This window comes from Onychostruthus taczanowskii, unplaced genomic scaffold, assembly GCF_017590055.1.
Source record: "Onychostruthus taczanowskii isolate IOZ18803 unplaced genomic scaffold, ASM1759005v1 scaffold76, whole genome shotgun sequence".
In the NCBI taxonomy this organism is placed as follows: Eukaryota; Metazoa; Chordata; class Aves; order Passeriformes; family Passeridae; genus Onychostruthus; species Onychostruthus taczanowskii.
This window is the reverse complement of record NW_024505450.1, coordinates 388,667-415,486: the sequence shown is the minus strand read 5'-3', so window position 1 is coordinate 415,486 and position 26,820 is coordinate 388,667. Positions and strand designations below refer to the sequence as shown.

The 26,820-nt window shown below is 39.9% G+C and overlaps 1 protein-coding gene across 2 annotated transcripts in view; it reads left to right on the top strand.

Moving 5' to 3' along the window:
- Positions 1 to 26,820, top strand: part of GALNT18 (polypeptide N-acetylgalactosaminyltransferase 18) — a 210,774-nt gene that overhangs the window by 173,799 nt on the left and 10,155 nt on the right. The window contains exon 11 of one of the 2 annotated variants that reach the window (XM_041423271.1): positions 20,012 to 20,176. The exons of the other annotated variant lie outside the window; for it this stretch is intronic. Within the exon in view, the coding sequence (XP_041279205.1) occupies positions 20,012 to 20,176 (165 nt within the window). The remainder of the gene's footprint in view (positions 1 to 20,011; positions 20,177 to 26,820) is intronic. 2 annotated transcript variants of the gene reach the window in all.

Here is a 26,820-nt window from a genome sequence, read left to right as displayed (position 1 = left end):
GACCGCATGGCTTAGACTGGGGATTTTCTCACTGTGTGATGTCTTTGGGAGGGTTTTTATTTATTGCTTTTAAGAAAAGCTGGTTAGTTGATGGTGCGGCACTGTCACGAGCCGCTATCCCGTTGGCAGTGGAGCGAGAGGCAGCGGTGCTGCGACCTTCCAGAAGCGACTCCACTAATGAAGGTGCTCGGTGACACAGACACACACACTCACACACAGACAGACACACAGACACACACACTCACTCCAGCACACACTTCTCTTGCAGAATCACCAACGACAAAGTAGTGGGAAGGGTCTTTGTGCGGAGTTCCAGGGAGGAGGAGGTTTATTCCAGCCGCTCACAAAGGCTGGAATAAAGCCCTTTGTCCCTGGGGTCCAGGGCCAAAGCCAAAAGAACAGGGCAAGGCCCAGGTTTAAATATGGGGGACGGCGGTGCAGCGCAGCATCGGGGCCAATGGGCTGAGGGCTCAGGGCGGTACAGAGGCGGGACAAGGGGCGCCAGCCAATAAGGTAAAGGGGGTGGGACACTGCAGCAAAATGGGGCCAATGGGTAAGCAGGGAAGGGAGAACATTCTAGGGCATATACATATAAGGAAAAAGGGGTGGAGAGGCCAGTGGGCCAACCAGGGAGGTAGAACTGGGGTACATTTGCATACACAACAGAGCATTCTGGGAGAGGCTCTGCTCAGTCATCTAAACAGGGAGATTTTTCCAACTTAGGGTCCGTCCTTCCAAGGAGCCATAATGGACCCTTTTGTGTAGGGCCAGTGGCCTCCACAACATACGTCACAGAAGGTTCCTCACAGATTTTATTTTAATAATTTATGAAGTGATTTTCACTTTGTGTTTTGTGTGTCATGTTATCATTACCTTGCCTGTTTTCTGTATTGCTTAGGTGTTGCATTTGCCTTTGGGTTATTCTCTTCATCTTGAATTCTGTTGTCTTTCTGTATGACTAAATCCATCTTTATCATCATTTCTGGATATCTTGTCCACAGTTGCTATGTCTGTTATTGATATGGAAGGAGAGGGGCATATATCTGCTGTCTTTATAGTTTGACCAGAAACAATTTATTCAGCATTTTGTTAAATAGGTGAGGCTGGTGCTGGAAGAAGGCAAATGGAATATAAAACTAATTGATTTCCAGGCTATGTAATGCCCTCTTTTGATAGTTGTTTTTTTTAATTTTATGTTATTCAAATAATTATTATTGAGCTTCTCATGGTTACTGTAAGAGCTTTCTTCCCTAGTTTACATTTTTAAGGCAATTTGTCCAGAATATCTGTAATAAAAAAAACCCGTGCATTGAAAATGTAATTGAAACAAATTGTTGAGAGCAACTTCAGTGCCTAGGAATTTAAAATTATTACAGGATTTCAAGCTCTCATGTACTTTTTTAATTTAGAAGAGATTAGAGACGTTGTCCTGAATATTATAAAACAGTTCAGACCTGTTCTCATCTAGGAAATTAAAATGCACATACATTTCCAGGCTTTTTCTTTTTTTCCTTGAGCTATGCTCTAATAAGTGGGGGTTTTTTTTGGTTTTTTTTTTTTTTTTTTGGTAAGGCTAGTTTTGGTCAAATTGATTTCAGCAGATTAAAATATCAGAAATATTTGAAAATGTCAAGGTGAAATATTGCTGGGCTGCTAGATGATAAGCCTGACACTAGATTTTGGATTTGGATTCAGAGCTGTGGGCTGGTGCTGAAGGGCTTTGGAGCCCACACCCCCAAAATACTCAGGGTGTTGTGGTTTTGGGGCTGCTGCCACTTTCTGCAGCGCTTGGTTGCTGCCCTGATCTTGGGGCTCAAAGCTGCTCTCTGCGAGCTCTCCCTCAGCCACTTTGCAAATGAGCACTTCTTGGATGAGATGTAGTACAGCCACAAAAGTAGGGAAGGGCTTTCCTTTGCTAATTTGGAAATGGTTTTATTTCACACTCTTGGAGAAACAGAGCAGCTGTTTTGGGTACCTGCGGTCTAGTCTCATAATCTAATACTATGGGAGCATTTCCCATTTTGAAGTGCATTAATTTGAAATAGATCAGAGTTGGATATTAAGTAGCTGTTACTAGAGTTATCCGTATTTTAAAGATGTCTCTTCTCACTGCAAATTGGCAGTTCAATCAGCAGTTTTTAAAACCAATTGTCGCTTACAATCTAAATTCAGCATAAAACTAATAGTTATTGGAGTGCATGGAGAGCACTTGGAGATGGATGATGTAGTAATTGTGGGGTGGTTGTCAATTTAAACATTCTTTTGATTAATATTACACTGTCTCTTGTTGCTTAATCAGACACAGAAGTTCTGAAGGTCAGATTTTTGTTTCTCAAATTCTTAACAGTGTGTTATTAACTATTAGAGAAGGTAGTTAATACAATAGATGGAAAATTCACTTTATAGTTACTTTACTTTTATTGATAGTTTGATTATGTCAGACCATTTATTGAAGTCATCCACTGGCTCATTTAAAATTCATGGACCAAGTTCAGTTCCCATGAAAGCATATTTAACTCCCTCTGTAATTACATGAGCCATATTACTTCTATAGCCTTCATTCAGATTCTGATCAGCAATTCAGCTTCAGCTTAGGTTCTCCCTGATATTGTTCTGCACTTGCAGAGTGTGGTTATTTGCAGAAATGTTTATGGAATTATTGTATCCACAATGTGTTTCTGTGAATAGGGGATTTTTTTTGTCCTGCTGATTAACCATCATTTGTCCAATTGGGGAGCATAGAGAATGTCAGAAATTATTTGTTCACATAAAATGTTGATTGAATATTTATGAGTAACTCTGAAAAAAGAAAACCTGCATTGATTTGGAAGCCAAGGAAAGAGCTATGTTTGTCAGATAATTTATTTGAAATCAGCAATCAAACTAGCTCTTAGCAAGAGCTGAGTTCAGTTCAAACCTGAATGTATTTACAAAGTGGATGTATTTTTCCCAAAGAAAAAATGGAATACTAGAGATTTTAATCTAGGGTGGTTTCAAGAGCCAGTGGCTAGAAATTAAAGCCAGCTGGATGCCCATTAGGAATAAGGTGTGTATTCCTGTCAGAGCAGGTCAGTGGCCATCACAGAAAGTAATTGTTGATATCATCAAAGCTACCACAACTCTGGAAACTATAATTTAATACAATCCAAATCGTCATGCTTAGAGGTAAGCACGTGGAAGTACGGAAATCGTGGCATGTGGCGGAGCAGAGTGAAGAACTGGTGATCCTCTTTGGCTCATGGATCTGCCAACATGTCAGCCAAGTGGCAGTCACAGCTAGGACTTCTTGGAACTTCAGTTCAGTTGAGAGGGTTCAGAAATAACACTTGATTGTTGCAGTGGATAAATAATGGTATGCCTTTAAAGAAATTGGGGGGTGGGGATTTAATTTTTGTTGGCTTTAAAAATAGTTGTTGGATTTCTTGAATTAATTTTCCTTTTTTTATTTTTTATTTCTCCTAAAGTATGATTGCACAGATTTTACAGCAATAGCTGTGTTATGCCAAGCCTGTCTGCTCAGCTGGCTGTCCATAAAGGCTCCAAGCAATCAAGTGGAAAAGCTGAGGAATGCATTTAAGTAATTCTGATGTTAGTACATAATTAACTTTGGGGTTTTTTGGCAGGGAATTGCCCTGCTTGTGGACACTGGAGCTTTGTTGCTCTTGCTGTGTTAAAGACGTAGTGATTTGTTCAGCATGCATATTCAATTTCAGCAATTTTGGTGCTTTCAAGCTCTCAAATTAGCCTTAAAACCGTAAAGTCTGCATTGACTGACTCACAAATGGCAGTTTGGGAAGTTAAAAATAGCAACACAGCTCATGAACTCACTAGTTTTGGTAAAAATAGCATGAGGTTTAAATAAAAATTTTAAAAATGAAAAAAATGCAGGTTACTGCATTAAACCTGGAATTTTTTAGATAATGCTGCTTTGCCTTTGGGATGGAGGTCTGTGACCACAGAACTCAGTATGGAAGAAGTAGATCATGGTAAATCAGAGCTGTAAATTTCATGTTGCTTTGGGGGTGTAATTTGATCCCCTATTTTATATTAACACAAAACCAAATCCTTAATTTTTTTACTTGTCCTTAAATGTGTTTTTGTGAGGAAATCTTCAGCTGTTCAAATAGAAATTTTCAAATACCATTGCATTAGAGAGACACGGTGTGCTAAAAAGTTTTCTTTTGTTAAATTGTGCCTGCATGATATGGGGCATATTTTGGGTACCAGCTGACCTCAGGGTTTTGTGCTGTCAGCACTGCTGGATCAAATTATCAAATTATTGTCAATCATAATTAAATTTATTTGTGTCCAATGCAGTCACAACACTAAGTCCTTTTACCTACTGCATTGATTGAAACATCAAGTTTAACCTCATTCTTGTTAGCAATTATGAATTGGGGGGCGGGGCATGTAAGCATTTCTGGAGCAGGTTGTTTTTTTCCCCAGATGGCATTTTTATATTCAATATGATAGTCACGGGAGTAACTGTGAGTGTTTGTGAAAGATAGACTGAGACTCTTGGGACCTTCTTGAGCACTCAAGGCACATTTAAATCTGAGCTGTCAAGTGAGCTACATGTCATTCTGCCAGATGTGTGACATACATGGTTAGCACTCTGAGGGATCTAATTTCCCCACTTTCAGCAGGAGCCACACCTCTTGATTATGGAGTAACTGTATCCTGTTACTCCATAATCATGAGGTGCCCATTTCTGGCTTCCAGATATCTTCTAATATCATGTGTCACATGATATTAGAAGATTTCAAGTAAGTTAAATCTGCCCTCTGCAGACTCAACTTGCTGCACATAAGTTTGAAGGAATTCTATGATTTGACCAATATTCCCGGAGATAACACTGTAGTTAAGGTCACTAAGAAGAAATAACACTACCTACAAATACTGTGTCAGGTTTGATGTTTACTTCAGCTTCTTTGGCACTGAAGTAGGACTTCTCAACTTTGGCACTGAAGTTTAGACTTCTAAACATCAATACTGATTAACTTTTTTGTTAATTAAACGTTTACCTCTTAGCATTCTTCCTGTCCATCTGACTCTGTTCTTCAGCAGTTTTGAGCCTTGTTCCTATGGGAACCTATTTCCCACAGTCAGAGAATGTTTGAGGTGGGAAGGGACCTCTGGAGTTCATCTGGTCCAACTCCCCTGCTTAAGCAGGGTCAGCTAGAGCAAGGAAAATATCTCATGATACGTTATTTTTCAATTCTATCCATAAATGCAGATGAAGCCCAGTTCATCTTGAGCAAGGGAAGAGTCCCTTGTGTGGGAAAACAATTCAATCTCTTCCCAAATTTGCCAACTCCGAGACAAATATGTTGTCTGGACAGGGGTGAAAAAAGGTTCCATGATCTCAGGGCCCACCACTTCCCTAAAAAGCTAAAAGCTGTCCAAAACTTGAGATAGATATAAAAGAAACTGATATTTCTGACACCGTTTCTTTAAAGGAGCAAACCAAGCATTAGAGATATAAGGTTACTATAAGCAAATAGAGTAACCCATGAAAATGTTTCATCTTCAGTAGGAAACAGTGGCAGCAGTGAGTCAATAGTGAAAATAACAGTGGGGGTGGAGCCCCCCCCCAGCTGATTGTGAAGGATCAACTCCGGGTGCTTTGGGATAGCAGGACAGTGACTAAAGCTCTAATTTCAGCAAGGCTGGCCCGAGGATTTCAGTCAGTGCCTAATGAAATGCTTTCTGGGTAACAGCCATGAAATGGGTATAATTAAATAATAATTAATTCAGGCTTTGAATGCAAAGTAGCTGCAAACAAGTCTGAGAGATACTTTGTGCAACAGGAGAGTGAATCTGGTGCTCCGTGTGCCGTAGAGAATATGAAGTTAGTTTTATTTAGAGAGTGCTCAGCAATGTACCAGGATCAGGTACATCAGTGTTATTCAGCATCTCAGATGAGGATGTAGCTTCCCATTCATCTCCCAAATTGGTCTATGACTGTTGAAAGAACAAAATTTTTCTGGCAACTCTTTGTAGGGCTGATGCAGTTTAGTTCATGGAGAAAGGGCTTTGTCAGCTTGAAGCATGCAAAGAGATTTTATATTGAATGATCAAGACTGTGGGTAGTGTGATTTTAACTGTCCCACTGCCTTCCTGCAGTGAATCTGATAGGTGCAAGTCACAGAGTGGCTTGTATGGAGAGTGACAAATTTGTGCCCCGAGATTCTGCTTAAGAGGCTGACAACAGTGGGCTTGGAAAGGAGTGTGCTGAAGGAATAACTTGGAGCTGACTCCAGTTGAGTCCTCCAGGTGTACCAAGGGCAGATCTGGACCAACAGTTTGTTGGCTGAAAATCTGATGCTTTACTTCAGTCTGGTTTAGTCTGGGGGGAAAGCTAAATACAATTAGTGTGGTTTTAGATCAAACCTAGCTCTGCTCTTTTGGGGTTTTGCCACACTCAATTCATGTCACAAGTGATGACAGCCCAGCTGGGACAAGGACAGGCTGTGAACTGCCTCTTTCCTGAGCTCCTGCACTGGCTCTCTGGGCCTTGGAGCTGTCTCCAGGAGCTGAGAGGGTCACTGTCCTCCCTCTGTACAGTTTGGGTGGGACTGCAGTGGTGTTGACTCCCCTTGGCTGTGTCCCAGCACAGCATTCCCTCTCTTGTGGACATGGTCCAGTGTCCCCTGGGAAGGAGGAGAGAATTCCATTCCACTAATTATTCATTAATTCCCAAACCACTATTTCTCCAGTGCATGCCTCTGCCACCCCTGCCCTCTGAGGGACCATCTAGCCCTAGAGGGCCTGTGTAGGGCCATAGATTTGTGCTTCAGGGGAAATCTGCACAAAATGATACAAATCACTAAATAGTTTATTGTACACTAGACAATTGTAATAATCCTTACTAGTGTTTCTATTCATATGCAAATTAAGAAGCTAACAGTAGTCGTTGTTGGTTTAGAACAATCAAAAGGATATTGTGAAATTAATTTACTTTAAAGAGTCTTGAAAGAACTATTATTTATATTGTGAATATTCAGTGACTTTTAATTATGAGTGACTGATGTGCCTAGTTTTTGTATTAATTCCAAACAGCAAGACAGCAGGCTTTTTGTTTTCTTTACGTCTGTATCCTGTTGATACTGGTATGGGATAATCTACTTCAGATATTAAAATAAAGCCTCCTAAGACGTGCAGAAAATGCAGGGAAAAACCTGACATAATCTGTCTTTGGTGCTGAAGGTGGCTCAGTGTCACAGCCCAGTGGTATCTCAGCAGCCTGGAGCTTAGCAGAGCTATTTTAGCTATTCAGTGTTGTACTTGAAGGTCATTTAAACAGCCTGGGTTTAGAGTTGTTGGTTTTATTTTGCTGCCTCATCCATCTGATAAGCTGCTACTCAGAAATCTGAGCCTCTTCTGCTTAGCCTCTGAAGGCCTGAGTTTATATCTAGCCTTTGCTGTATGACTGAATGGCCTAGAAATGAAATTAAGTGAATGAAAATGGGGGGAGATACCATACCATTTGCATGATTAAGCAACATGCCTTTGCATATCACAGTATTTGCAGTTTCATTTCTTGCCAAGGTTTACAGCCTGATTTGTGCAAGGGGCACAACACAGGTTGACAACATTTGAAGTTGTAAGAGAAGTGAAGCTCACTCAGCCAAGCACAGTAAGGCTTCTCTCACAACTCAGGCAGTTGAATTAATGTCCTCCTTGACATCAAAGCAATTTTCTGCTTTTGGAACTGTTTTATTTGTTTATTTGTTCCTAGTTTAGAAAATCTTTTAAGACTGAAATACTCATGGTAAGAAATCTTGGTGTATAGTTGCTTGTAATAGCATTCTTCTTTTCCGTCTTTCCATTAAAAATTCCATTAGCACAAAAAGTACATTTAGTGATAGAAATGTATTGGGTGATGCTTTTCTTTGCCCTTCTTTTGGGGGCCAGAAGAGCAGCAGAAAAGAGGAATCTCTGGGATATGAGCACAGTATTCCAGCCTGAGACACATCTCATTACTTGCAGAGCCTTGTGAACTTTGCAATTTATTCATGAACACAGGCAGGATCGAAGTTCCAGCTTCTGCATGAGGTCATAGTGTGCAGGATCCTCATTTAAATTCTAGATGTGACTTCTTTCTCTGAGTGTCATTTGCTATCACCCTGAAAACAGTGGAGCCACTCCTTCAAGACATTTGGCAGGCAGCAAAAGTGCCTATTCTAGTAAGGCACATATATTTGTCCACTTGCCTTGGAGAGCTTAAAAGTATTTCAGGGAAAATATTTTCTTTTAGCATGCAGTTGGGATGGATAAAACTTCATGAGCTCCTGTCAGTCTACAGAGAGAGACCAACAGTAAAGAGTGAAACAAATCAGTTGGAAGTGATAGGCTTTATTACTTGAAATACATTATCTACAGCTAAGGCATAATATTTTTACTTTTTGTAGGCAACTGTGATAAAGGATTTGCTTGGATTTGGATGGTGTCCATTTAAAACAGGAGAAATTATTTTCTTCAGCTTAATGGGCTTAATATGGTTTAAGAGGAAAAATACTCCTGAGTGTGCCCAGGTGGGAACAGAGTAACTTTCCTCTGTTCTCCATGAAAGGGAGGCTGCACCAAGCTGCACCTCTCACCCCTGCCCACGGAACAGCCACACCACAGGCCCCCATCAACACAAACCCAAAGGGAAAGAAAGACTGTTCTTTTATAAAAAGAGAAAAGCTTAACTGCTGATGACCGAGGTAATCAACAAAAAATGGTAAATGGGCTCTTTGCTTTGGTGGTTATCAGTCATGTCTGCACCATCAGAATTCAAGCTATCTCATCCATTAATACTCTGTTGTGAAGTTGGCTATTAAGTCATACAAGTCATTTGAAGAAAAGCACATCACAGCACAGACATCAGATGTCTGAAATTTTATTCATATTATGACAAAGCAGAGAGCTAAATCTGACAGAGATCTCATTTGTTATATTTTATTAAAAATAATGTCACTGAGCATGAAACTAGGCTACATATATATTTTCCTTTTCTGTCAATGTAGGCATGTATGACATGATAACCTGAGGCAAATAGTGTCAGGTTTTACTCTGAAAAGTGACTAATTCTAACCTGGGAAAAGACTATACAGAAGTACCCACTGAGCAGCTCAAGTGGTGGAACTTGATACAAAAACTGCTGTTTGTCACTGAAACTGCAGCACTGAGTGTTCTGTGCATGGAAATGCACGTGTACCTGCAAGTAATAAGCCTTTAAGATGGTGTTTCCAGATGGCAATATCTCAGCTGCAAGACAATTCCTGAAACCAGGTGAGAGACAAAACACTGAAGAAGATTGTCTGTGTGATTGTTGTGCATCTGTGCTGAGTTTCTCTCACATTCATGCATTTGAACAAAGTGAAATTCTTTTTGTTTTGGTGTCTGAGGCCCTCTGCTGCACTGCGGAGGCTTTTGTCCCTCCTCACTGTGTGGGAACCCTGGTAGTGCTCCAGACCCCTGGTGCTTCTCATCCTGTGGGTCTCCAGGTGGGTTGTGTTCCTAACTAATTCACAACTTTTATAATATCCATAATAAGACTTTCAGAGTGTAATTATTTCAGGGAGGTTAGGAGGTCAAGTGGGAGGTTAAAACTGCTGCTGAAGGAAACACTGCTAACAGGACTAGGTGAAAACTTCAGAGCTTCACTTTTGTCAAAGTGCTCTGACGCGCTGGGATGTTCTAAGTTACTATTTTAGTTTTGTGTATTAATTTTGGCATTGCCATTGTAACTGAAGTTTCTAAGCAGGTTCTTTGGTTGCAGGTGGTTTGACATTTCAATTTGTTTTCTCAAAGGTGCTTGCATGAAGGTCACTTTATAAACTTAACTCTGGCTGATGAACTCTTGTGGTTGTATTGTTCTTTGGGGTTTCTCTATGGGGGAAGAATATGTCCTTGCTAGTAGTCAAAAAAAAAAAAAAAACCAAAAGAGAGATTGTCACTAACCAACTTAGGTTAAAATGTGTTGGTTCACTTCCTTGTAGAAGTTTTAATGTCTTTATTTTGTTGTCTTTAGCACAAAAAGTAACTATATTTTAGATAATTTTTTTCTTGAATTTGCATGCGTTGGTGTCAATGTGGTACCCCTGGAAAACTGACATCAAATGCAAACATGATTCTAAGAATGGGTGAGACTGGCTCATCTGATCTTAGAAACAGATTTGTGATTCCTTTCAGTGAAGCCAGGAGAAAGAGCAGGCTTATGTGTTAAGAAATACCTGTAGGGAGCTGGGGATCCTTCCAGAGGTGTACAGTAACTACCTTCCTTTGTTCCTGTCACAAAATGATGACAAATTACAGCCCTTGTGGAATACAAGAGAAATGAAAGGACCTCTGTATCCACAGTCATTGCTCACTGCCATACAAAATTAAATGTGACAGGGCTGGATTACAAAGCAAAACAAAATGAATGTACAAACTGAAAACCTAAACAAACAGGCAAGAACCTCAAAACCCTTGAGATCAAGGTGTTTACTGTAGAGCATCTTAAGAGGGTGTGGAATTTGGTTGTAATTTGCCTTAACCCTTGGAGACAAAAAAAATCATCACATTTAGTTTATAAAACATAATAGTAGTAGAAATAACAAAATTTTTTAGAAAACTCTCAGAAGGTTATACCACTAGAACCACTTTCTGAGGAGTGGTACATGATACATCCCTGGCACTGCATCTTTTTTATTGTTATGGTTATTATTGCAGTTCTAGGCACTCCAATAATTACCCAGATGTCTTTTATATCAAGTGCTCTACAACCTCAGAATAAAAGCTACACTCTTGACTTGAAGAGCTAAAACCTACAAATAGAGTATTAGAAACAGGAGATTCTGGGAGAGAGGAGAAGGGAATGCTAGGAAGTACTGACAGAGCATTCTTGAGTAATGCTTTGGATTAATCAGAAAAATTAAAATGGCTTTTTATTTTTTTCTTTTTGAACATTTGGGAAATTCTGTGGAATGGGCAGAGAACAGTGAAGGCTGGCAATTAGGAGCTGGATGATACGCTAGTGATACTCGCTTGGCTGATCAGTAACATGAGAAGGGTTCAGAAGGGCTCTGAAAATGAAGACAAGCAAGTTTAAGCAGTGTGGAAAACAGAACCAGAGGAAAGATATGGCCTTCCGGAAAAGTAGCCTGAAAAATGAAATTTAGAAGCATTCAGGAGGGATTTGAAGTGGGTATGAATCTTGACATCAGTGAGGAAACCAGCAAGGGTCAACTTTAAGTGGAAAAGTTGTATTTTATTGCAGGAAAAATAGGCTCATGGCAAGATTTGATGATTGGGAAGAGGTTCAAGGTGAAGATATGCATTATATAAACACACGATTATCTGAACATGACTGTGCCCATTCTAATCTGGAGGTCTAGCTATGAAAAGGTAAAAAAATCTGCTTTTAAAGTTATTGATGCTGAGCTACCAAATGCTTATACACAGATGGCAGTGTACTAGCTTGGATTTTAATTAGCCTAGAAGTCAGCTCTGCTTTAAAGGATGGACCAGTGCATCAGCATATGGAAATAAAGGCTGTTTGTTTGAAGGGAAGTATGTGTTGAAGGAAAAGAAAACAGGATAAGAAAGACATGGGATTCTTTAGGAATCCACAAAGAAAACGGTGGAGGTTAAAGAGAGATTAGTGGGAAAGGGTGAAGGAAACTGCAGATAGGTGCAAGTCACAGGAGCCATAAGACAACATGCTTTTAAAAAAGCAGCACACAGATGCCAGAATGGTTCTGAATTTTTTGCTGCCTTTTTTTTTTCTTATGGAAGAGATGTAGAGATCTTGTGCAGAGAAAAGAGCAAAACCCAGAGAAACATTAGGAACCAAATCAAGTACAATTTTAATTTATCCAGTTCCTGTTAATTCTGTGCTTACCAGAATTAGGAGAACTATGGCAGTAAATACTAAGAGCATATATAAAACCCATGATTGACAGCTTTATTCAATTTAAAAAGTGGAGCTTAAGTAATAGAATTTTTGTTTGCTTGTTTAAAATAAAACCAAAGCAGAATACCAAAGTAGGCAACATCAGAATTAGGTATTCCACTGCAATATGAGTTCATGAATTTAAATTAAAAAGAAAAGGTCTGACTTTTAGTACCTGTCTATTTTCTATCAAAATGTTAACATGTGCCTTTAAGCATGTATTTCTAGCACCACACTGTATTATTTAAAGTTTCTGAGCACCTTGGTTTTATTACTATCAAATATTGTTGCTCAGGTCTTAATTAGTGCATGGACATGAAGAAGAGCAAGTAGGTCACATAATCAGTATGCTGATGCCTTAATTCAGTAGATAAAAATCTGAGCATTGAAGTGAAATAGTGAATATCCCTTTAATACAATTAAAATGTAAGTTAAGGTGTTGCTACACTTGGTATACCAGAGCTGTTTGTCAGCTCTTCACTAAGGCAAGATTCATAGTTAATTGACCCTCAACTTGGATAAAGTATCATCACAATGGTTTTAAAGTTGAATCATCAGGCTGAAAACCTGGCTCCAAAACCAGCGTGAATCTTCTGAGGGTTGACCTGTGGCTTAGGGGTAACTTTCTATAATTCTCAGCCCATTTCTCATGTACTTCCTTCCTCATCAGTGTTTTAGGGCAGCCCAAGACACAGAGATGCTGTTGCTATAGGACAGCACAGCCTCTCTCCTCTGCCACTTCCTACATTAATAGTAGATGGGAAAACACTTGATTTTTATCTTACTGATGTGTATATTTGTGGTGCTCAGAATGAGCTTGGATTCTGTTGGGCATTTTCTTATCAGGGTTGGAAAGCTCTTTCTTTCTGATGTATTTATGTAGGAAGAAATGCCAGAATAGGAACCAGGAACAAAACAAACAGCGAAGTAAAGGCAATGGGAGCTAGGTCTGGATTTACTGGAATCCACCAGACTGCTCCTTAGCTGGAGTTACAGTCAAATATGAATCTGCTGTGAGACTTTGGACCTAGTATGTTAATATATTAATCCTGACAATAAATGACTTCATGGATTCGTTTGGAAAAAAATGTGGTTCAAAGATGGAATAAAGCAGTGGTGAATCAGGCTTCTTATCCCTCAGTTATTATGCCAAAGGCAGAGTAGCAAATAAATACTGCTGGTGGTGAGCATTAAGTTTGCTCATTATAAATGCAAAGACATGTACCAGTCTCCAGCGTGATTTCATCTGGGAACATTGCCATAAGGATTACAAATGGCTTTCAGCCTGAAAATTGGTATGTATTGCTCTAAACTTACAGTGGGGAGTTGGCAATTTATCCTTCAGATAATCATCTTGTGTTAAGTTGAACATCTAAGTGTAATTTTTTGCTACATGATAAACCAGCTCCTATGAATAATTTACTGCAACTGGCAACCCACTTCAGCTCTGAAGTCTTTATGAAGTCTGGTGGCTTTTCAAACTTTAATAACAAACTTGGAGCCAAAAATCCCATCGCACTTAAAGTCAGTGGAATTTCAGTGTTAATTGCAATGGGAATCACAATTTGACCTTTTAGGGCAAACTTCAAGGACAGAAGTTCTGCATGACATCATTGAAAAGGCCAAAGTTGTGCATTTGTGTCCAAGTAAGCAGAGCTCATTTATCCTCCCCTGTACTCTACAGCATCATGGGGGGGTTGCGCAGATTTTATCTTGTGTAGGTGTTTTCACTGGGCAAAAATATGTTGGGTGAATTACCTTGGGTTTCATTTCTCCCATGGCAGATTTAGGTGTGTTCTGCACTGTGCCAGCGCAACACAGCACGCGATATCTGAGTGTGTTGCTCCAAAATTATCCTTCCAGCCCTACAGGAAACCTGCCAAGGCAGTCAAGTTGGTGATTTTCAGAAAGAGCAGCAGCACCTTTCAGTTTGGCAGGCCCTGACTGAGTGGCTGATCTGTACCAGTGAGGTCTGTCCCAGCCTTTTGGTCTGGCTCTGTCTGGCCAGGCTGGGCCAGAGCTGAAGTACCGGAGGAAATTCTGTGGCCCATGCTTAGCATCATCCCCCTGTGTGAAACAGAAGCAACCAAAACTTGTAATAGATCTTTCATATCAGCAAAGGAGTATTCCACATGCACGTGCTAGGTTCCATGTACATTATCTCAGCTCTAACCCTTTATAAATCACTAACTCTTATTTTCTCATTTTGAGCCTTCTTGCTCAGCTCTGCGTTGTGCTGTGCTTCCCTCCTTGCCCCCTGGCACCTGTGTGTGCTGTGCAGGACTTTTCAGGGAGCACTGGCTGAGCAGAGGATGAACTCTCCAGCAGTGACAGGGCTGTGCAAGTGATTTCAAGATTACAGGTGAAAGTAGAATTTGTCTCAGAGGAGATGGGTGGAATAGAAGGGCCAAAAGATCCTTTGTTCTGAGTGTAACCACTGAGATTTAGGGGAGATTGTGACTGCAAGCATAAACTCTCCATTTTCTCTTCCCTGCTAATTTGCTACATGAGATTGCATCAGGAGAGAGGGGAGTCCTGGCCTTCCCCAAAACTGAGCAAGAGTGTGGCTTGGTGCAATGACAAATAATAGGTGAGGCTGCTTCTCCTTACTTCTTGAGTTGGTCTGAGTAGCAGTACTGAATACAGCTTTTGTTTTCATTGCAATATTGCAAGCTTTCTTGATAGCCAAGCAAACTTTTAGAAAATGTTAAGCTTAGAATATTAAATAGAAAAAAATAACATTGAGCAAACTAGTTCACCTGAAATGCACATGTGGAGAACATTTAAAACACCTAATTTTCTCTAATAGTTCCTAGTCTTTATGATGATTTCCTGAGAATCCTATGCAGTTCTCAACTACCACTCATTCAGGTTCTCATCCTTTGGATATCTTTTTTCAGGACAAATAAATGTTTTTCTTAAGAAAAAAAGATAAATGGTTTAAGAAAAATAAGTATGCCTTGACTAAACCTCACACTTTCACCTCATATGAGGATTTGGGGAACCATTTTATTAGTTTCAATTGTGTGATATCAGTCTCAGTTTGCTTGTCTTAATGTGAATAGACAGAGAGATTATTGGGTAGAGCAAACGGAAATGAAGTGATGGCTTTAGATAGGACACTTCTAGTTAAAATAAATTCAAGAAAGCTACAGACTAATTCAAGAAAGCTACAGTCCTTCAGTTGAAGCTGCCAGTTTAGAGATAGAAGGGTATTTGCAAGCCAGGTTTTCAGTAGATATTAAAAATACTGGAAACAATTTACAAGAAATCCCCGCATTTTACAGTCTGGAGGATGATTAATTATGAAGAGTTTAGTTATGAGGCTGGTCTTTGAGAACACAACAGAGACCAGGACAGAAGCCTTGTGGCAGACACCCCTGTCATGCTTTGAAGGCAACCAATGTGCTTCTCTTCAGACCCAGGTAGGAAACCTCTGTTACTTTATTCATTTGCTTGCTGCAAACCTTTAGATTGATAACGCAGGGTTTTATTTTGGAGAATTTCTTTCCCATCACTGTAGTCCGCTGCGAGCCCCAGGCTTCCAGGGGATGTTTCCTGAGGTCCCTGGATGCAGCTGGACCTGCAAGGAAAGCGGGCAGCCCGTGGCAGCCTCCAGAGACAGCCTGTCCCTGTAAGCACGGCACTCACCCACCTGCTGGCAGTGCCAAAGGCTCAGAGCTCACACTGACTCTGAGAGTTTGTGGGTCACGAATCGTGCCCAGGTTTTTGCAGAGTGTCTCACTGACAGTAATGCTGAATCCTTGCAGCTTCACTTTTTGAGAAGGTAAGGGCCTTTTGTCAAACCTAACTAATTCCCTGCACAGAAGTGCTCCCTGCCAGGTGCCCAGGAGACACAGTTGTACATCAGTGCTGCCGTAGTGAAGAAACAAGATGGTAAAATGCTGTGGGCTAGAACAGACTAATGAAATGTAAGGAGGCTTATTTTGTTACAGACAAAGGGAGTTGGTTACCTGGTGCTTTGGTACCAATATTCAAGCAGGATTCTTCCTGTGGAAATTCAGTAGCTCCTCCAGGAGTATGTGTTTGATGGTGATGTGAAAATGTGTGCTTGTTTTGCTAAGGAACTTAGAATGAATGCTGTAAATCAGCATACAGCAAGTGTCTTGACTTCAGTGGAATGAAATAAATTTTTGTCTAAGGTGTAGTCCCTTGAACAAGCACTGCTGTGACATTTGCTGTTGTAGCTCAAATGGAAAGTCCAAGTTCCAAGTAAAATTTTCAAAGTTACCCCAGCAATTTAGCAGTTCATATTTAGTGTTCAGTCATTTGGACTTCTAGGACAGTACTGGAGTGGTTGTTCAACAAATCACTGCCCTGAATTACTGCAGAATTTCTGTCCTGTTGTGTTGGTTGATGGTGATGTTTGCAATACTGGAGCAAATGGGCTAGTGAAATGCATTTCACCTGTATCTTTTCAAGTGTTTTAAACAAGAGTGCCTCAATTGTCCATTTTGTGCTAAAGTGCACTGCAAAACAGCTTGTGTGCTTGTTGATGCTTCTTAAAAGCATCCTCCTTAAGAAGGAGGATGTATTTAACAGCTTGTTTAAATCACAAGTGCAAGCTGTGTGTTTATATGGCTACAGGATGTTAAAGCATGGTTTTAATCTGTAAGGCCATACTTTACCTGAAGGTCAATTTAAAAGATGTTCAATAAAAATGCATAGTGTGCATAGCTAACATGTACATTTTGAGAGGGTAATTCAGTTCATGTAACTCAGGTAATCTCCTACAGCCTGCTCCAGACAACTAATTTGTGTACCATCCTTAAGTAAAAAACCCCAAACAAAACAATACAAAACAAAACCCCCCCAAAAAAAACCAAACAAAACCCCAAAACAAAACAGAAAACTTTAAAAAGTATTTTGGAAAATGCAAGTAAGCAAATAGAAACAGGAAGGTCTTCTATGAAAGCAATTAAAGTATTTTTAATATATGTAATTGTTTAAAGGGAGGCTTTACCATGGTTTCATGTTTAGTAGCTCTAGGTTTCAGACTAGAACAGTAATCTATAATAGTTAATTCTCTTTTACCAAATGGATCTACTCCCCTCATCCCAACAGAGTTATTATTGTGTTCTCTCAGTACAGGGGCTGGTTAATTCTCAGGGCGTGGGAGAGGAACCAGGGGCTGTTGGTGGGTTTTAAGAAAAGTTTTCTGGCCAAGTGCAACACAAACCAGTACCTCCCTGTTGGCTAACATGCTGCTCATATTGAATTTTTAGAGGTTGTGTGGTTTTGATTTGATTCCTTCAGTAGAAAAACACAGCAGTCAAGCTGCAAAGTTGTGCAACGTTTTCATTTCTGAAGTGAAATAAGAAATGGATTTATTGTTTGAGAGGCTAAAATGTTTGTAATGATACATAGACCAGTTAAATAGTGTCCACGTTACTGGATAAGCAAAGCAACATCTTGGAAGAGCCTTGCTGGACAGGCTGCCACCCTACCACGTTCTGTTTTAGTTTGAGCTTATTTTTACATGCCACTTACCGAGCTGAAAGGTGCCTTTCCCAATGCTAGGTGAGAATTCAGGATTTCTCACCTCTTTTTCTAACTAGCCCACCATGAAAAACGAAGTTATATTAGCAGGTAGGCTCTCTTAATTAGCAACCTGCTAATTAAATCTGTGTTTGATTGTTCTGCTTCTGGCCAGAAAGAGGCTCAGGCTGAATCATTGCTGCACTGACACCAGGAGAAGCTGGTAGAGCTGTAGTGTGAACTCAGTTTGCTCTGTCCCTCCAGAAGGTGAAATGATTACCTGCAGCCTTCGGGCCATGCTGCAAAAGGCTGAGGTGTGTGAGCTGATAAAAACAGCTCAGCCACGAGGGTTTGCAGGCACACTCCTTTCTTTGTGCAAACCTCAGTCATAATGCATAGAATGTCTCAGTTACAGCCAAGCCTGCTCATTTGTTTCCAGTGACTGATACGTATCATTAAGGAAAAAAAAAATGCAACCCCCTTTATTTTCTTGTATCATGTTTTCTGTAGTGACAACGTGCTGAAATGAGATATCCCTTCCTATTAGTTAAAAATTTAAATAACTGACAAGTTCCCTTTGTGTTTTCTAGTAGTAATTTCAGGTAAGAGGTAAACGAGCTGCAACAAAAAGGTCATCTGTAGGGTGTCCTAACAATCCCCTTTTATAATCATCTTGATCTTATAGCCTTGCTCTGTAACGACCTCAGTCTCTCAAAAAAAAATCATCTAAATAGTTCATATGCATGTCTAAAATAGTTGCTCTTGACCTGTCTAGAAAGTGCATTCTAAAGGTTTATTGGTTTTCTAAGGCATCAGTTTTGTTTGCAGGAATGTTAATGACCTGAGTTGTGGATGCAGAGTGATCTTGTTATAATTCTTACAGTTTACTTCAATCCTTACTTCAATCATAACCATCCATTCTGGAAATGTGCTCTGCCAGTTCCTTTTGTTACCCTGTTCTCCATCTGCAGGGCATGACTGAACTATTCAACTTTTCTCTGTTCAACCTCTTAAAACTTTCACTCACCTCACTTCAGCCAGCTCAGGCTTGTTACTGTTTCTGTGGGGTGAAAACAATAAAACTTCATTAAGGGGGCAAAACCTTGGATTAGTCTAAACCATTAATGGTAACTTAATTAACTTTAATGCAGCTCTGGCAGGTTACATCTGCCCTGGCAGCATTACAGGAGGGTAAAAGGGATGCAGTCTTGCCCAAAACACCACCATTTGTTGTGATTGTATTCAATCCCTGCACTGACTGCTTCCAGCATTCCAGTTATTTATTTATTTATTTATTACATGAAGCTCCAAAATATTTCACCAGATGTGGCTTGTTCTGCTTTCTCTCCTATTTTACCAGAGTTTTCACAAATGAGAACACTCACGCATAAAACAATTTACAACACCAACAATGAACAAATACCAGGAAAATCTGGGCACCAAAAAGATTCCCAAATACACCCAGCACAATTTCCAGTTTCTCTTTTGTTGCAGACAAATAGAATACCTACAGCAAATGACAGGGACATTAATTTGGTGCTTCTGTCCTCCCTTGTCTGTGACTCTGCCACCACTGAGTTATCAAAGACTTAACAGCTACAGCGTGATGTTTCCATTTCATCTTTCTCATGGTCCTTCCAAGAAAAAGGTCTGATTTTAGCAAAATAAATTCTATTTGTGATTAGGCAATCCTGGCATACCTTCCTGTGTTACCTTCCTGGGCTTACACGTAACCTGCCAGTCTGAAAGAGGACATATCCCCTCCATCCCTCCCCTTCTTTTTCTTTCTTCTGGAGAAACCTTCCACATATCTTTGCAGTCAAACAGAGTATAAAGAATTTGTATAACAGTAAACTCATGTCTTTGGTCCCAGGTGTAATCCCTGAGGCCTTTGAGGGCCCTTCTTTTCTAGAAATATGGAGCAGCCAGTGTCTGTCCCTTTTCCTTGTCTCTTGTATCTGTGTGTGTTGACATATAAAAAGTAAAATGAGAATGAATGCCTGGAAACATGGCCATTCTGTTTTCTCTCATGCCTGTGTCTGTCACCAGTTGCTAACAACTTTTTTTTTTTTTCTATACAGTAGCTGCTTCAAGTGTGGGTTTTAGCATTTGTTTGCAGAAAACCTTAATTTATCTTTCTATCTATCTTATAAAAGACTGAGATGCTCTGAACTCCTGTGCTGCTGTTCTCTTTTTTACCTCTCCAGTGAGGTGTTATCCTCAGATGAAATAGTCTAATCAGAGCTGATGACCATATTCAAGCCAATCCCAGGGTGTGTATCTTCTTCTTTGAAGACCCTCAGTATGACCATAGAAAACAGAAGTAAAAAGTCACATGATGAGACAGTAATCAGTTGTATTTGCATATTTGCTCTTAAATACTTAACCATTATTTAAGCAATTAATTGTTAATTTAGACCAACTTTTAAAATATTGTGTTGCTTTCTGCATGAAAGGAAACAATTTAAAAGCCACTATGGGGTCAGCCTACTGCTATTCAGCATATTTATCTTTGCCATTAGCTTTTGGGTGAAAGTGCTGCTTCTGTGTAGAGGCCACAAATCCTGTTTGTGCTTCCTGTTGCAGAATGTTTATTACACAAGCAGTCAGCAGCTCCACGTGGGTGTTCTGAGCCCCACGATCGACGATGATGACAACAGATGCCTGGTGGATGTGAACAGCAGGCCCAGGCTCATTGAATGCAATTATGCCAAAGCCAAGAGAATGAAGCTTTACTGGCAGTTTACTCAGGTAATTCTTACCCAGCAGCCATTTCAGAAAGTTTTAAATCTCTGTTTCTGTGTTGAAGTGTGAGTAATCTGTTTTTTAGCAGAACAGAACCAGGTTTATCCTGGCTTTCTTTGCACAGAGCCAGGAAGCTGGTGCTTAGTTTTGTCAGCTACCTCAGTAGGGTACAAGACTTGTATTCTATTTTCTGAGTTCACCATGAATAACTTGTTTCTAAGGCAGAGTACTGTTATGGAGGGGGAAAAAAGGTTATTTCAGTGGAGTCAAATGCAAAGTAGCCTATTTAGGAATGAGGAACAAAAATCTGGTTTTGGGTTTTTTTTTTTTTTTTTAGAAGTAGCTACTCAGAAATGGTGGTAGTGGATCATTGGTAATAACAGCCTCATAATGAGCTTTTTCTGCAGTTTCTTTTTTAACAAGGCTCATGCTTTTACACATGAGTGTGAGAGATGCAGAAAGAGGCTCAAGGAAAGGCTGAGGTGCTTTCATGGTGATGAGAATGCTCACAGGACACTAAGGCCAGGCCTGGTGTCCACATTCATAACTGCTTTAGAAACATAAGGGAGAGTAAAGAAGCCACAAAAGTTCTGGGGCTAGAAAAGATGCTCTGCTGCATACCACTTAGGAAGATCACTCTGGTTTAGCTAAGAGGAAATGGCAGGGTAACTCAAGGCACCTCAGTGTTTCCACAGAGGGGTATAGGTTACCCTGAAGACAAAACACGTTCCAATGGCTGGAAGCCAAAGACAGTCAAATTCTGTTTTTCTAAGAAAGATGAGTTTTTGCTAAGGTAAGTTTAACACAGTGGAACTTTGCCATGTCAGGTGCTGGCATGCTGGTGAACCAATGAAATGAAATTACATTACTTTCTAAAAAACATGCATGATATAGCTTCTGGGGCAGATGTCATAGCTAGTGTGAGTTTGCCTGGTATCACAGTTGCTCCTCTGCAGTTTTGAGTCACCAAATCTAGTTGGGTACTCCAACCCACAGGCTGAGGCTCACCATTAAAAGCAATTTCTTTTCCTGCATTTAATTTTTCTATAACATCCGCGTGGATTTGCAAATGTCTTTTCTGTCAACTCATTAATTTCTTTAGTAGCCATTATCCGTATACTTTAGGACATTTGTAATACAGTTAGTATCAGTCTTGGTGCAGAAAGCATCTGGACATTAATCAGTAAAGCATAGTATTAGCTTATTTTGTATTTATTCTTGAAAGTTGTCTAGGTCTCTAGGAGGTAACTCTCAAGCAACAGATCTTAAACCCCTAAATTGGCCACTCAAGGGCAAAGTTTTAATTATATCTTCTCACAAATTTTAACACTAGTCTTTTCAAGAGGGGAGCCTCACTGTATCCATCTCTGCATTTGATTTTTTTATATTATGTCTAAAAAGTATAATTAAAATAGAAAAGTATTTCAGTAACATTTTAGCATGGCCCACCTATGCAGTGATTGCACTGTATACCCCAAAGTTTTGGTGACAATTAATGGTTTCTACTCCAGGATACTACTGCTATTTCATAATACTGATTATGTCAGATCTTACTTTGAGGGTGGGGGGCAGCAGTAGAAGGCCTTGATAATTTAGCTATTAAAATCTTTAAAAATGGGATTTAGCAGTATTAGGATTGTTGCAATTCCATGTTCCAGCTGCAATCTCTCAAGAAAGGTGCAGCACTGGTAAACTTGACTCTTCCTTCTGCAAAGGAACACCTCCCTGAGAGAAGTGAAAGCTAATTAGTTGTTTCTTCATGATAAATTAAGAGACAAAATAATTAAAAGTTTTCTGTTCAAAAAGGATTTTTCTAATACCCAATACAATTAAAATGTCATTATTGCTCAACGGGGTACATTCTGTAAGTTAGAAGAAAGTTAATGAATGTAATCAGGGCTTGCCAAGATCAACTGATGAACTCCACTTGAAGTGCACCCATTTAGTCTGGTGAAAAGATGTATTTGTGTGACTGTCTTGGAAGTTCTCTCTAAAAAGACTCTTTTTATTACTTTTTTAAAGCTCTGATATTTCTTTTCCATATGTGCAGTGAGCAAGACTACTGTGAATACCCTGCTGATGCTTATATTGTCTTGAAATTTGTCAGCTGTTAATTAAAATGTAGATGCCAGTTGTAGCCTTTTGTAGCACTTGCCTTTAGCTGCAGCTATGCTTTGACTTCTCTGGTTCTTGAGCCATTCCATGGGAATGTCTGATTGTATAGGTAAGTAAAAATACAGCAGGGCAAGTGGGGAATTGTCTCAGAAAGGAACAGGAAACAGACTGACCACCCAAAGTAGGATAAACCAATCGAACTATATTTCCCTGACCAGCACAAAAATCTGCATTTTCCCTGCTTTACAGACATTTATGGTAAATTAGTTTGAATGAGGAAACACTATAATCTGAGAGGCCTCACAAAAGTCTGTGGTGGGAGATGGACAGCAGTCTGGTTGATAGAAAACTGTACAGCTTCTTAAAAAATATATCCTTCAGGTAACACTCTCCTCCTCCTTTGTACTGTGTAATGATGAGTGAATTCCACATGACTAAAGTAGAAGATGGGGTTATCGTCAGTTAGGGGGCTCCTTGCTTCTGTAGATCTATTAAAGAACTATTTAATTAATTATTAAGTCACATCTTTTAGATCATATATATATATGCTTGTGCATATATATCAAACTTGATTTCTTTTTTTATCTTTTACTTTGTTTTTAAAATTTTAAATTCCCTGGCTATCTTCAGTTGCAGGCACTTGGAGTCAGGCAGCCAGATGTCCACTGCTACTTTGTGGACAAAATTCTGGTTTGATGGGCAGGCACTTGGAGGGAATCACTACCTCTGGTATCTTTGTCCTGTACAGAAACTTGCATTGAGCATTCAAAGCTTGTAGTATGTGTATAATCAGGATCTATCTGAGCACATTTCCATGCTCCAGAGTTTTGTACAGCTGCCAAATGCAATGAGACCAAATAAAATGTAGGCTTTGGTGGCATTCTTGCTTGCAAAGCTTCTTCAAGTGTTTATAACAGTAATTATGTCAAATTATGTAAATTAGCCCAGAAAATACTCCCATCAACTGGGTGGTGTTCAAGAATTGTATTGTTCAGGCTGTTTGTGAAGTCTTCTCTTAGGGAAATGTTTGTTTTGGAAATATTTTTATGCTGGAATGTTTTCTAGGTGTTTGACAGCTCACCTAGTTCAGTCTGTCTCACCACTTTTTCATTTAATCAGAACAAAGTTAGAGCTTCTAGCAAAAAAAACCCAGTAAGTGATCAGAAATTAGACAAGGCAGAGAAGATAGAGGCAAGAATTACATGGTTGAAAAAGGTCAGAATTTTAGTAAAATATGATTTGAACCATGGTCTCAAGGAAGCTGCTTTGGCATTATGAAGCACGAGGAAAGCAAAACCTCAGGCTGTGAGCTGGTTTTGGCGAGGAGCATGTGCAGACACCGCTGGCAGCAGCAGCAGCTCCCAAAGAACCAAGTGCTGGCACAAAGCACCAGCTCAGCAGCATTTGTCCCTGTCCCCAGTGCAGAGTGTCACTGTCCCTGTGCTCAGGGAAGCTGCTGGGGCTGCTGCAGGGTCTGGTAGGTGGCAGAGAAGGGGCTGCAAGCTGTGGGAAATGAAGGCCAGAGCAGCTGGGTACCAACACCTCAGGACAGTGTTGGTGGACACTGCTCGTGGCCATCACATCCGTTCTCTGATAGGATTGGGTTTGTTGATGTTCTGGAGAAGCAGTACATTCTCAGTGCTGCAATCAGTTTTTTCAGAGGACAAATCTCAAATTTGTGGGATTTTAAGAAGCCCCTCAGTCTCCAGTGTGATTTCCCAGGTCTGTTGCTGATGCAGAGTCAGTTGCCTGCCCTACACGTGAAATTTGTCTCTGTGTACTTCACCTGGGTGGCAGCAGACCAGTCAGAAAGTTCACATACCTCGTTACGGCTCCTCCAGAGGCATAGCAAAGGCAAAAGGGGGAAGTTTTTCTGTAATTCCTCTTTATCTTGAGCTATCCTGTTTCTGTTTAGTTGGACAGGGATGGGACTATTCCATTCTAACCAGACCAGCCACGCTCTCACTTTTTGCTATTGTGAGAAATGCAACGGGGGAGAGCTCTGTGTAAAAAGACGCAAAAGAAAGGACACCAGGCCGAGCTGAAAACTTGGGATTAATCATTTACAGCTGTTTCATACTTAGTTAATGTAAGTAATTCAGCTGCCAGTGTGTTTGCCATAGAAAGGTAGGAAGAATCTGCATCTGTAGGGATGGACACTCATCACATCCTTCATGGGAGGAGAAGATGTGCAGGGCCTGCTCTCAGCTCCGTGCTCTTCCCATATCTTCTGATAACATTGCTTGTGCATGGTGTGGAGAACTGTGATTCTAGTCACTACTGAAGGTTTCCACAGGATGTCTTCCCATGCATAAATTCTTGGAGGGAGTGCTTGGAGGTTTATGCTATGGCCAGAAACTGTAAATAAAATTTGTTGCTGACAGCTCTAGTTACAATATGTATTTCCTAAATATCATAGTAGGAATTGCTTGGGAAGGAAAAGGGAAGAGAGACAAACATATTAATTACTGAGTTGTAACAGGTATTCCTCAGATAAATATGATGATTTAGATCTTATTTAAATAGGTATTGTGTAATAGATAAGGAGGTCTTCTGTTTAGCTGTATAAAGAAAGAATAGACCTTAAAATTACTGAATTTACCTCTTGTTCCTCCTGAAGGCTTTTGCCTTTAAATTACTTTCCCCCCCCTTTCTCTAATGAAAATAAAGGTTGTGCAGTGCATTACCCACTGCCACAGCCCAAAGAAGTGCAGGAATGCAGCTGCATAGCAAGATAAAACTGGTGGGCTGGGAAGCAAGCAGAGAATCTCTGTACCAATTTCAGATGCTCCCTTGCTGAGCACACAGCATGCAGAAGCAGAGCCCAACACCACTATACAGCAGCCTAGTTCTAATGTCCACTCCTGGTTTCATCCCATCCATTCGCCAAGGACACCAGGCTACAAGAAGGATGCATCTCCCTGGAGCTCTGTGTGTCCAAGGGAACAGTGGCCCCCATCCACTTCATCAGATCCTTCCATTATGAGAGCCACAGGCTGGCAAAGCAGCATCATTGATTTAGCAAGAGTTTGGATTTATGTGGTAATTCTAACCACAAGGGATGTAAATTCTCTCAGTATGTCTCTGTAGTTTAAGACATGCTGTACTGCTACAGAACTGAGTAATTAGGCAGTGCTGTTTGCCTGGCAGCTCAGAACAGAAAGGGATGGTGATCCCATTAAAAGAGATACAGACTTTGATCCTGCAGGAGAAGTATAAAGAAAAACAGAACCTAATTATTCAATTAAATGAGCCAATAGACTAGGTTAGCCCTGTATTTTTAGTGAGGCAGTCTGATTTTTAAGTAACCAGTGTTGCCAAGTGTGGAGTTTTGAACCTCAGACATAAAAGAGCACTTCCACAAATCCCACATGGCTCAGTGTTGGTGTAGAGGTCCAGTACATCAGCAGCATTTCTATATTTAGGTATTCTTTGCCGATTTTTTTATCAAATATTACCCCAGCTTGCCTGTACTTCATATTTGAACTAACTGGATAACAGCACAAGGTATTATAGCTGGAGGATGAGGAAGCTGAGCCATTGTTCTGCTTAGACATGAGAAAACTATAGTTAATGTTTCAATTTGCGTTTTTCTCTAGTAAATTGGTCCCTAACATGTGTAACTTAATATTCTTGTCATATAAATTTTGTCAATATGAATTTTGGAAAAGGTGCATTAAAATATTTCTTTTTTATTCATTATGAACTATGTCTTACTACAAGCTTATAAACATTTTAATATCATTTATGCGGAATGGAATGGAGAAGTACAAAAATCTAAATGTATACAGGCTTTCTCCATTTTGAATACTTGACTGCAACTTAAATACGAAAATGTATGTCCAAAAAACATGCACAAAAATATGGAATAGAAATCTTACTGTACGATATTGTGTTTTAACAACTGATGTTAGATTTGCTTGGCAATTATTGCTAACTGATGCTAAATTTACATGTTAATTATTGCCGTAGCTAGTGGCAACCAAAATTTCATTGTATCAGTTTAGTTTGCTGTTTGGATTAATTTTCTAGCAGAAAGTTTTAATCTTTGCAAATTGGTGTAGAATTTGCCAGCTAAAAAGTTGGTGTGAAATACAGCAGTAAAACGAGCTTTTTAGTGGGTGCATTTCAAATTTTTTCTAGCATATCACATTATGCAGTATTTACTCTCCTGAGAACTACATTTAAGCTCCAAAGACACTTGTGCTGAATTAATTTAGAAGAAAGTTAGCACATACCCATGTTTTTCGTTCAAAGCAGATACCTTATTTGCATATTTTAGCATCTAATTTTAAATGCCACATTTATTTACAAAGAAATTATTTGTTCGAGTTGCACATGATTCTTCCTAATTTCAGCTGTCCAGATAGGCTGCATCCAACAACTGCAGATGACAGCTGCTGCAAGGCACTGCTTGGCATTGTCATGTCAGGCATGCCAAATCCAGAATGGCTCCTACAACTTGAGCGGTGACCAGCATGTACCAGGTAAACAGCCTGAGTTTCAGGAGAGCTGAGCTCTGCTCTTGGCTCCTC